The sequence below is a fragment of the Entelurus aequoreus genome, linkage group LG02 (genome assembly GCF_033978785.1).
Source record: "Entelurus aequoreus isolate RoL-2023_Sb linkage group LG02, RoL_Eaeq_v1.1, whole genome shotgun sequence".
In the NCBI taxonomy this organism is placed as follows: domain Eukaryota; kingdom Metazoa; phylum Chordata; class Actinopteri; order Syngnathiformes; family Syngnathidae; genus Entelurus; species Entelurus aequoreus.
The window spans coordinates 70,595,619-70,608,293 of NC_084732.1; the positions used below are offsets into that span (position 1 = coordinate 70,595,619).

Here is a 12,675-nt window from a genome sequence, read left to right on the forward strand (position 1 = left end):
ACGCAATCCACTTTGCACAAGTTTAGTAGATCAGCTTTGCGTGTGCTATCAGGTTTGCACGTGTTTTAGTACACACAAACCTTTAGAAAATCAAGCCCTGAATCACCAACACATGGTATGCTTTGTTTAGGCAGAATGATAAACGAAAATGTTTGGCAAAGAATAACAGTTTGCTGCTAATTTATACGAAGCATCTGTCTGTTTGGCTGGTATTTCATTGTAAGTTCCAACTTTAGTTTTCTGGGATGCAGTAATAGGATATAAAAAGCATCAGTGCCAAAAACGTATAGACAGATCGTTGCAAATTGTATCCATTCATTCTTGATTGTTTCCCCACAGGGCAGTGATGCCTGGCATGGTGATGTTTCGGCGGCGCTGGTCAGTCGGCAGTGATGACCTGGTGCTGCCCGCCCTCTTCCTTTTCCTTTTACACTGCATCTGGTGAGTCACACAACTTTGTTATTTTTCTACATGCTACAAGTTTTTTATTTCACTGGGGTACCATGTTCAGGTTGGTGGTTCTGTCCGTGGTTCTGTTCGGCCTTCCTTATGGCTCGGACCAGTCCTGCTCTATAACCCTGGTGGACCACGGCCGAGGGTATCTTGGCATCTTGGTCAGCTGCCTCATCTGTGAGAGCGCCATCATGTGGTTGAGCATGAGGGGCAGCATCCTGTACACGCAGCCCAGGGAAGCTGTGCAGTATGTCATCTATATCCGACTAGGTAAGATGTCTCGCTTTGTTACCTGATTTTTCATTTGTGAGCGTGTTTGGCGCAATCTCTATTTATATATTATATATATCTTTATATACACTACCGTTCAAAAGTTTGGGGTTAATTGAAATGTCCTTATTTTTTAAGGAAAAGCACTGTACTTTTCAATGAAGATAACTTTAAACTAGTCTTAACTTTAAAGAAATACACTCTATACATTGCTAATGTGGTAAATGACTATTCTAGCTGCAAATGTCTGGTTTTTGGTGCAATATTTACATAGGTGTATAGAGGCCCATTTCCAGCAACTATCACTCCAGTGTTCTATTGGTACATAGTGTTTGCTCATTGGCTCAGAAGGCTAATTGATGATTAGAAAACCCTTGTGCAATCATGTTCACACATCTAAAAACAGTTTAGCTCTTTACAGAAGCTATAAAACTGACCTTCCTTTGAGCAGATTTAGTTTCTGGAGCATCACATTTGTGGGGTCAATAAACCGCTCAAAATGGCCAGAAAAAGAGAACTTTCATCTGAAACTCGACAGTCTATTCTTGTTCTTAGAAATGAAGGCTATTCCACAAAATTGTTTGGGTGACCCCAAACTTTTGAACGGTAGTGTATATATTTATATTTAAGTTTTTAGTTATTTTTATATCTTTTTTCCAAATAGTTCAAGAAAGACCACAACAAATGAGCAATATTTTTGCACTGTTATACAATTTAATAAATCAGAAACTGATGACATAGTGCTGTATTTTACTTTATCTCTTTTTTTCAACCAAAAATGCTTTGCTCTGATTAGGGGGTACTTGAATTAAAAAAATGTTCACAGGGGGTACATCACTGAAAAAACGTTGAGAACCACTGCACTATAGTATCAACCATATACTGATACTATACCATTTACTGTCAATATTTGTATCGATCCATCCATCCATTTTCTACCGCTTGTCCCTTTCGGGGTCACGGGGGTGCTGGAGCCTATCTCAGCTGCATTCGGGCGGAAGGCGGCGTACACTCTGGACAAGTCGCCACCTCATCACAGGACCAACACAGATAGATAGACAGCATTTACACTCACATTCACACACTAGGGCCAATTTAGTCTTGCCAATCAACCTATCCCGGAGGGAACGGAGTACGCGGAGGGAACCCATGCAGTCACGGGGAGAACATGCAAACTCCACACAAAAAGATCCTAAGCTCAGGACCTTAACATCCACCAACCCTTATTTACATTCAGGAGCTCTAGATTAGCGATTGGTATGGCTTCTTGTAGCTTCCTATGGTGTGTAGTGTATATGTTTAGTTATTTTTCATCCTCCAGTGATAATGACACTTGTAAGAAACGTAGTTTATTTGCCACCATTGAGGTGAGGATTAGTGACTTAGAAGCGGCTTTGCACTGTGGAGAGACTTTAGCCGCCAGCTTGCTAGCGAGGACGCTACATTGCATTGACCACGCAGTTGTTCCCTTGTCGCTGTGGGACAGAGCTGGAATGTGTCATTAACATGCATTATCACGATCTGACGATAGCATTAAGAGCTATATTGTCGGCCAAATTTATATTATTTATATCGTCTATATCAGTGGTTCTCAACCTTTTTCAGTGATGTACCCCCTGTGAATTTTTTTTAAATTCAAGTACCCCCTAATCAGACAAAGCATTTTTGGTTGAAAAAAAGAGATAAAGAAGTAAAATACAGCACTATCTCATCAGTTTCTGATTTAACAGTGCAAAATATTGCTCATTTGTAGTGGTCTTTCTTGAACTATTTGGAAAAAAAGATAGGTTTTTATTTATATTTATAAAGGATTTTTGAATTGTTGCTCCGGAAATAAGTCGTTAGACGAAGAAGGACTTTAAAGGCAAAAACGGAAGGATTTATTTTAGAGACATTTTATGTAATGTATTATATTGTATATATTATCTCATTATAATTGTAATCAAAAATCCATCCATCCATCCATTTTCTACTGCTTGTCTCTCTCTGGGTTGCGGATTGGCCGGAGCCCATCCCAGCTGCCTTCAGGCAGAGGGCGGGGTACACCTTGGATAAGTCGCCAACTCATCACAGGTCCAACCCAGATAGACAGACAACATTCACACTCACATTCACACTCTAGGGCCAATTTAGTGTTGCCAATCAACCTATCCCCAGGTGCATGTCTTTGGAGGTGGGAGGAAGCCGGAGTACCCGGAGGGAACCCACACAGCCAAACTCCACACAGAAAGACCCCTAGCCCAGGAATCAAACCCAGGACCTTCTTTTTGTTTAAATGTAATCATTAAATGATATTGAAAATTTTTATCAATATCAGCACTGGTATGTGGAATAGTGCCCCTGTAACTGCTTGGCATTAGATCAATACCCAAATGTGTAGCATTGGCCAAAACTAATAATGTCAAGTATCTAAACCGAATATCTGTCCATCCATCCATTTCCTACCGCTTGTCCCGTTCGTGGTCGCGGGGGTGCTGGATCCTATCTCAGCTGCATTCGGGCGAAAGACGGGGTACACCCTGGACAAGTCGCCACCTCATCGCAGGGCCATCACAGACAGATAGACAACATTCAAACTCACATTCACACACAAGGGCCAATTTAGTGTTGCCAATCAACCTGTCCCCAGGTGCATGTCTTTGGAGGTGGGAGGAAGCCGGAGTACCCGGAGGGAACCCACGCAGTCACGGGGAGAACATTCAAACTCCACACAGAAAGATCCCGAGCCCGGGATTGAACTCAGGACCTTCATATTGTGAGGCACATGCACTAACCCCTGGTGCACCGTGCTTCCCTAAACAGAATAATAAGTGCTTATTACATTTTAACAGAAGTGTAGATAGAACCATGTTACAGCAGAAAGTAACCAACTATAACAGTATATATATAAATATATACGATCATAAAATAGTAAGAATAGTAGTAATAAAAACAGCAATATATAAAATAGAAAATAACCAAATAAAAATTATATTATTATATTATCGCATACTGTTATGTCAAAAGCCTTTGTAATCCATTTTTAAATGTCTCTATGAACATTTATATGCCAAATGTATTGTGATGTATATTGTTATTGCAGCAGGCTGCGATAAATATTGATATGTACAGTATATATATTTTAGCCCATTTCTCATACAGTATAAAGTGTTTGTTTTTTTACAAAAACAATCTATATTTTACCTCCTTGGGATTTGAAGTTTCTTGGTTATTTTTGTGGCCAATATTCTCATACAGTGTGTCTAACTAAAAAAAAACTATAGTCACTCACATGAGGGTGTATTGGAAAAAATTAAATACATTGAGGCAAGAAAGGTTTTATTTTGAAACATAGAGGTATAACACAGAAGTGCGTCAAACCGCTGAAAACTACCGCGTAGACTCCGATGGCTTATGCTTAATTTGTCCACTTGGTTATGTTTTCTGTACAGTACATGACCTTTCTATATTTGGCATACTTGTTTGTGCGCAATACCTCGTTGTTTTCTGACAAAGTGCGTAGTTGTGCTTCCAAGAAAAGATTTGAACACTGGTTGTATTGATTGTACACTTATTGATTGTTCTGCTCACTCTCTCCTCCTCCTTCTTTCCCACCCCAGCTATCCTGTTGGTTGAGCTCGTGTATGCGGTGGTGGGAATTGCCTGGCTTGTTCAGTATTACCAGCCATGCTCTGATGTCACCGCCAAGAACCTGGCTTTGGGTGAGTCAAACAGGGCTTCAAGGAGAATAGTAATGAGAATGTTAAAAAGGCTTTTTCATATCCAACCGGGACAAATTAGATTTATTGTGGTTTGTCCTCTTCTTCTGCTACTGTCACACAGTAGATTGTTTACGATTGTGTGCAGAACATGGGTCACAGTATTTGGGAACATCTTTCAATGTATAATACATTGATACATTTGACACCTTATTTAAATTTTTTATCAAAGCATTTAATACAATCATAAAATCTTAATTGACCAATTATTATTGTAGGGCATTAGAGGGTTGGTCTTGAACTGGGTAAGAAGCTACAGTACATAAAATGTCTATGAATGTTCTTATTCATCCAGGTCATTGACATCTTAGGGCATTCAGTCGATCACAACTGGACTGGTTGGTTTGTTTTAGAAGACGTTTTGCCTCTCCTCTGAGTGGACTTCATCAGTTTGTTCTCATAGACTTAGATTGGTCAGATCTGGTAGTTCGATATCTGACCAATCTAGGTCTATGAGAGGTTTGTCTTCTTTTTGAACAATTTCCCTTGTGGATCAATAAAGTTTGTCTAAATCTAAGACAAACCAAACAGTCCAGTTGAGAACGATGGAATGCCCTGAGAAGATACAGTATATAACCAATAGGAAGCAATACGTGAAGCTGCACATGTGCAGCTTTAAATATACTGTATTTTTTGTTGTACCTCAGGGATTAATACAAGGGCCAAAATGGTTCAAGTTATTACATTATTTATGTTACAAAATATTTTAAGTTAGTGCTATTTGATACGACCACATTTTGTTCAGGAGAGAACACACAGAAGCTAATACAAATAACAGAAGAAATTAACTAATTAAAGAGAAAGTTTGACAAAAACAGGTTATTTTTGAGTCTCAGTAAATCTAAAATAATACTATTCGGTAAGTGTAAATGAAAGAGTGAAACGCAAATACAAATAGACAACATAAACATTGACTGAGTTTAAAAAAAAAAAAAAAATAGGTGTAATAATAGATTATAGATTGATTTGAAAATGTCACATGAGGTAGCAAGAAATACTTCATACATTTGTTTCATTTATTTATTTATTTCAGGCAATGACATAAAAAAAATTATAAGGTAGACAACACATAATAATATAAATGAATATATTGCAAACAGTAATGTACAGTATGTAAGCATGATGATCCAGTTTTGCCTGAAAGGGAGTGAGAAGAAGATAATGTATTTAACCCCACCCTCAGTTCTCCATTCAGTGATTAATACATTGAGTTTCACTGTTACTTTGTGTAAGGATTATAATACAAATGTTCTACAATGATGAAGAAAGGTGAATATGTTCTGGCCCAAAAAATCACTTCATATTCTTTACTGCTTGCTCGTGTTACCATATCTAAGTTATTGTGTAAAAACATACGTAAATAACAAAAGTATGCTTCTTTCACTAACCGTGTTACAAAATAGGTAAGTCAGAATAATACATAACATTCATTATCAAAAATTTATTAAAATTCAATGGTTTGATGCATTTGTGAACACTTAGAATTATGCACAAAGCACACTTTAACCTGCTACCCAAGAATGTTCTATATATGTTTTTTTGGATGGATTGATTGAATTATTTTCAGCAAGAGCAGAAATATAACCGAAGGGAAAATTTAAACTTAAAACATTTGTATGCATGTACAACAGTTAAGACCTATAGTCAGTCTATCATTATGTGGAATAAATTATAGAATGGATTACACAAAGAAATTAAAATATATTAGAACAAGATATAACAAATTGACAACAGTTAGCTTAGTCAGCTCATTTCTAAATGTTGCATTAAAAAAGTTGATTTTACTGTCAAAAACAAATATTTGTTAACACATACAAAAGTACCGAAAATTGGTACCGTTGACTACCGGTATCAATTTCCAGGGACCAAAAATTGGTACTGTATCGGTTCAAATGAACGGTACCCATCCCTAAAAATAAACGCACCAAAGCTCCCGACGGTGAGTATTACCGTTGTAAAATTAAAATTATCGAAAAATTGTGATCAATAACTGCACTTTGATAAACTCATGGACTGACTGGCGCCAGTTTGCTAGCTTAGATGCTAACATAAAAACAAGATACATTAACTTTTTCACTATTAAGAAACAACATACCCCAATCTAAACTTATGTAAACACATAGCTGTCTGCCGAACTAAGATATTCAATTGTCGACATAGAACCTACAAGCTGTGCTCTCTTACAACAGAGTAAGTGTCTATAGGAATACGAGAAGGTGTTTTTACGGTGCGTTCATAGACCGCTGAGCAGAGTAAGACACCACAACACTGCACCAGAAATAATAAATAATTAAAATAGATTTTATTTGTTACATACTTTTTACTAAAATAAAAAGCTTTGCCAATAAAACAGATAAAATACTAAGACTAAAACACTATCAGTTAAGCACAAGAAACACAAAACATGCAAAACAGTGGGTTTTCTAACAATTACTTTTTAATTTAGTTATTTAAAAAACAAAAAACTTGGTCAAATGATTTCAGTGTGTGTACAAGTACTTTCTAAGCACATTCAACAATACCGCAATATTAATGATAAACGTGATCTTTTTGGTCACGTTAACCGTGATAAAAATTGTTCATATTGTTACTTCCCTAATACAGTGTAACTACAGTATATGCATGTACAAAATAAACCAATAATACCAATACCTTCAATATTATTACTGATATTTTTTAATTACGATTTGATTAAACAATTGCTTTTTACCCATTGCAGCATATTTTTTTATTAATAGTAATATGTTTTTATTACGATTTTATTAAACAATTGCTGTTTACCCAATACAGTGTATTTCTAATGGTCTTGCAGGGATCGTTGCATGCAACTGGCTAGTGATATTCAGCGTCTGCATCACTCTCATGTGCACTTTTGATCCAACTGGTCGGACATTCGTCAAACTGAAAGCAACTCGCCGGCGTCAACGAAACCTCACAACATACACGCTCAGGTACTAACTACCATTTCGTGTCACACAAAAGAGATTCCAATTGATTTATCCCTTATTTAACTTTTTTGTTTTTTTAGACACAGACTTGAGGAAGGTCAAGCCAGCAGCTGGAGCAGAAGACTAAAATTCTTCATGTGCTGCACAAGAGCACAGGATACACAATCAGTTAGGGACACAAACTTACTGCAATGAAGCTGCTTTTGAGATATTCAATATATTACAGATGTCCTGATAGCTACTGTTTCATCTGCAGGATGCATATTCAGAGGTGGCAAGCATTTTTGCAGAGTTCTTCCGAGACCTGGACATTGTGCCGAGTGATATTATTGCTGGATTGGTACTCCTGCGTCAGACGCAGAGATCTAAAAGATCGTCTATATTGGACCAGGTATCAGTCTATTCAATACAGTATGTGCTCACATTGCTCCTCTAACTGCTTTGTTATTGTGTCCTTCTCAGGGAAACAATGATATATTAGCCTTCCTTTCTGGGATGCCTGTTACACGAAACACTAGATATCTGGACCTGAAGAACTCGGTGAGTCACTGTATCTGATGAAGGGATTAAGCCAAGGTTGAAAACCATGTCTAATTGCAACATAGAAAACATAAAATACTATAGTATTTATTTATACTTGTTTGGTTCTGTGTCGGAACTCTCAACTCAAAACACTTGTATCTTAAATCAACGTCTTGCATTGAAATGAATTGAATTCCATTTAATTGGTGCTTGGCCCCCCAAAACAGCCGTTTTAACATGTAATATGCTTTAAAAAAAAAAAACTAAAACTTTTAGATAAGAAATATTGTAGAGAAAAATAATAAAATAAAATGTACTTCTAACAACTACAGTAGTTTTATGATTTATTCTAATTATAATGTATAGCATTTACCTTTGAGAGCGGACTTCTACGGTATGTCCTTCCAGCTGCTTCTCCGTCAAACACACCATCAGCAGCTTTCCCATATTTTCATGGATGCATGCCCACCGTTTTAGATATTAATTTAACATTCTTGGCTGGCGTTAGACTCCTCCTTCAGTATGGTGCAAACTAGAATGGATAAGCTCAAACTGCTTTGCAAGTTGGTGACACGCTTGGTCATGTTTTTAATTAATTCTTGAATATCATCCACTTCTTCCCAGCACTGACCTTCACACTCACTTTTTTCCTTCCTTAGGAAGTAATGTTGATCTCTTGCTGTAAGCTAATGCTAGTGAGTAAGATGAAATGTTTTTTTGTCGAATCTTACAGGATTTACTGTGAAATTTGCTACGCCAACGTATGGCGGGGATGCTTGCAACTCAAATTTTTGCTTGTAACTTAAAACACAAGAATTAGCCGAGAGACAGCTCCTATCTCAAAATACTCTTTAGTTGGGGAACTCTTAAGTTGAGGTACCACTGTATATTTATTTTTAATGTCTCTTTAAAGTGATGAAGCTCTTTCAATGCTCTTGGAATTACAATTACCGTAATTTCCGGACTATAAGCCGCTACTTTTCCCCCTCGTTCTGGTCCCTGCGGCTTATACAAGGGTGCGGCTTATTTACGGCCTGTTCTTCTCCGACATCGACGAAGAGGATTTCGGTGGTTTTAGTACGCAGGAGGAAAACGATGACACAATGATTAAAGACTGACTTTTCATATACCGGTAGGCTGGTTATTTTGATAACGTACAGGCGAGCACTTTGTATTACTTTGCACCGTTTAATTATTTGTACTCTGCACGAATGCTGTTCGCCATGTCAAAGATGTGAAAGTTTGATTGAATGATTGAAAGATTTATAGTTAATAAATGGGACGCTTTGCGTTCCCAAACAGTCATCTCTGTCCCGACAATCCCCTCCGTGGTAGCAGGAACCCCTATATACTACGCTAATTACACATCAAAACCCTGCGGCTTATAGTCGGGTGCGGCTTATATATGGAGCAATCTGTATTTTCCCCTAAATTTAGCTGGTGCGGCTTATAGTCAGGTGCGGCTTATAGTCCGGAAATTACGGTACTCACAAATATTAGGGATGTTGGGTTTTGGGAGGAAATTTCAGGATGAAGCTAAAATACATTACAACCGTTAGATTAATCTAGTTTGACCGGCTGTAAACTTTAGGTGTTTAATGTTTCAGTACTTTTTGCACAACTTACTGAACAGCAAAATTCACATACATGTGTGTTCCATGAATGGACTAATTAATGTCCTTTGTTCAATTAGAATTGGTATTTTGGCGACACCTAATAATTGATATACAAGATGTTTTCGGCGGTAAGGATGGGTATCGTGGACAATTTAACCGATACAAAATCGGGGCTTAAAAAATGGAAATCATACACATTTATTTTAAAAACAAAGCCTTTTTGCTAGCGGTGTGACAAAATCTCACAAGATTAAATGTGACAATATTTCTCTTTTAGAGAAAAACTGTCCGTCAGAAGTTTTGGCCATGCACGAGAGATTGGAACTGCACATTAAGTGCTTTGCGTACACCACACACACCAAGAGCTAGCAAACAGCGTCCCCTTAAGACGCGCGTCCGCTAGAGTTTTACAATTAAAAATCGTATCGACAGTAAGGTTAATAACGGCAAGAGGCGTTATTTTTTTTCTTGCTGTCACCGGCATTCAAATATCAGACATGTTCGCCATTCAGAATCGTTGAGCATTGCGTCCGTTGCCTCCAGGCCAATCACAAGTGTTTAAGGAAACTGCAAGTTTGTGTGCGCTGCAGCGGAGGCAGTAAGTACACTAATAACAAACACCACTTAGATCTTGGAAAAAGTTTTGATGCTGAGTAGGGCTGGACCAATATTCATTAAGTCAATTACTCGAACGGTAAATTAAAATGAATCCGAAATACTTTGCCGGCATCGATAATTTGGTATTTCCGTGTGTGTTTGTTTTCTTCATCTCCAGCTTCAAACAGGGAGAAAGAACTCTCACTCTGTGCCTCGCTCTCAGCACCTGAGCGTGTTTATTTCACAGTAGAATCAACTGAACGAAGTGAGATGTCCTTTTAGTCATTCACAATCTTTGGCTAAGTGGGCAGAGAGCGGGGCGCCAGATTTACACACACAGGAGGCACAGACAGACAGCTTCCGTACTCGCGACTTGCTAGTGAAAAGTTCGCCAAGTAACACAAATTAAGAGGAAAATATGATTACAAAGCCAAATGTCCCGTTGTGGGAATATTTCAGCTTCAACCCGTATGGGCAATATGAGACCATCGACACGGTCGAACGAGCGAAAATGCCGTGATCACGTGATGGCAAAAAAGACAAAAACAAGCCGACTTAGTTTGTCCAACTGGGGGAAAAAAATTCACTTTAAGACGTTCAATATTTATTTAGGTTAAATTATTTCTTACAGAAATTAGTCTATTTTATTTTTTTGTTTGTTCATTTATTTATTAGGATAAAAAAGTTGTTTACGTTCCAATTACAGTACAATGGTAAACAATTCTACAGTGATGAGAAAGAAAAGGTTATATCCTTTTAGTTGGTTGATTGCATTATTTTCATATATTCTGATTACATTACATTATAAACACTGTATATTTTTTATCCGTTCTTCAGTTTAAGAGCATGATGTATACAAAGGCTCTGAGTCTGTCTGCAAAAACCAGATACTTTTTAAAGAATATAATTGCATATTGTCCTAATGTGTGGCATCTTGGTACACAAATGTTGATTGACAGTCCAAAAGTATCATGCCTTCTTTCACTCGTTATTATTCACAATTTTATGCATTTAAATGTAAAAAACATAAAAATCGCAAATGGAATCGCAATTGTAATTTTGGAGAAAAAAATCGCAGTTAGTTTTTTTCTCAAATTTGTGCAGCCAAGTCCACAGCCAACGTGCCGGAAACCACGACGCGATAAGAAAGCACCTCTGATAGAATGTGGTCAAAAGAACAGTAAGGCTTCACTTTTCAAATAGCATTAGCGCAATTGTAATTTAAATTGGCTTTGCCATATACATTTTATACAGCAATTTCAACGCCTCTAAATTTGATAATCATAATTATAACTAAGATGCACATTCCAATCAAACAGCAACACATTGTAGTCCAGAGCCATGTATAAAGAGAGTCTGGCCAACCCGGTTTTTGACCAACTCCTACATGATTGGTCAAAACGCACTTACTTGACTACAGGGCGCCATGACTGCTACCAAGGTTGAGCTGATGTTCAACACTTCCGTGTTAGTTTTTCCATCCATCCGCTTGTTTCAACATGTAAAATTGTCCTGTTGTGCAGCATGGGGCTGCGCCACCCGCGAAAAATGCAAAACATTTTTACATCGCTTTCCCCGCAACCTGGAAAGCAGACACTTATGGGAAGTAAAAGTTTGCCATCAACACTGGAGAGCCACAGATTACGAGTTAAACACACGATACAACGTCTGCGTTTTGTTTAGGAGAGAACACTCAAAAGCTAAATTAAATAATAACAGAAGAAATTAACAAATTAAAAAGATGATTTGAAAAAAAACTGACTATCTTTGAATGTCAGTAAAACCAAAATAATGCTGTTCGGTAACAGTAGAAGAGAAAGTCAAACACAAATACAAATAGATGGAGTATCGTTAACAGAATAAAAGAACCAACATTTTTGGGTGTGATAATAGTTGAGGAAACCAACTGGAAATCTCAAAAATATACAGCATAAAGTGGCAAGAAATATGTCAATGAAATTATACATAAAATTGGTAAGGTATGGTATAAAGCAAAATATGTTCTGGACCAAAAATTACTCCATATTCTCTACTGCTCGCCAGTGTTCCCATATTGTGCAGAAATATGGGGAAAAGTCATAATTTCTCCGTGATTGTTCACCCAAAGTTAATGATAATTTTGGCAAAATGAGGATAATAAGGTATTTGTTTGGTGGTTCTATGTATTCTTTTTTACATGTATTGTGTGTTAGAGTGCCTGCTGGTCACTCAACACTGCATTATGTAGCAGCAGAGTGCATTAAGTGCGGCCGCAAAATTATACTTTGACGAAATAAAAGCACATTTTATTGTAGGTTTAAGAGCTCAAGTATGTTTAGAACTATATTTAGACTTATTATTTTAGGTTGATTTTGTCATGAAAACTAAGATTGCATGCCAACCAGCACAGGCGCGCACGTTATTGGTAGCAAAGATGGCGCCTCTCGTTTAGTTGGCTATACTCTCTCTATGCACGGCTCTGCCGTAGTCTGTACACTACTGACATCTAACGTTTTGGAATTGCAACTGCAT

General features: G+C 37.5%; 1 protein-coding gene across 2 annotated transcripts in view; it reads left to right on the forward strand.

Annotated features, from left to right (window-relative positions):
• The first annotated feature begins 340 nt into the window (after positions 1 to 340).
• LOC133638765 (diacylglycerol lipase-alpha-like) overlaps positions 341 to 12,675 on the forward strand; it is a 47,665-nt gene continuing 35,330 nt past the window's right edge. For both annotated transcript variants that reach the window (XM_062031699.1, XM_062031706.1), the window contains exons 1-7: positions 341 to 441; positions 512 to 723; positions 4,323 to 4,424; positions 7,294 to 7,432; positions 7,510 to 7,597; positions 7,686 to 7,820; positions 7,892 to 7,969. In XM_062031699.1, the coding sequence (XP_061887683.1) occupies positions 347 to 441; positions 512 to 723; positions 4,323 to 4,424; positions 7,294 to 7,432; positions 7,510 to 7,597; positions 7,686 to 7,820; positions 7,892 to 7,969 (849 nt within the window). In that variant the 5' untranslated portion in view covers positions 341 to 346. The remainder of the gene's footprint in view (positions 442 to 511; positions 724 to 4,322; positions 4,425 to 7,293; positions 7,433 to 7,509; positions 7,598 to 7,685; positions 7,821 to 7,891; positions 7,970 to 12,675) is intronic.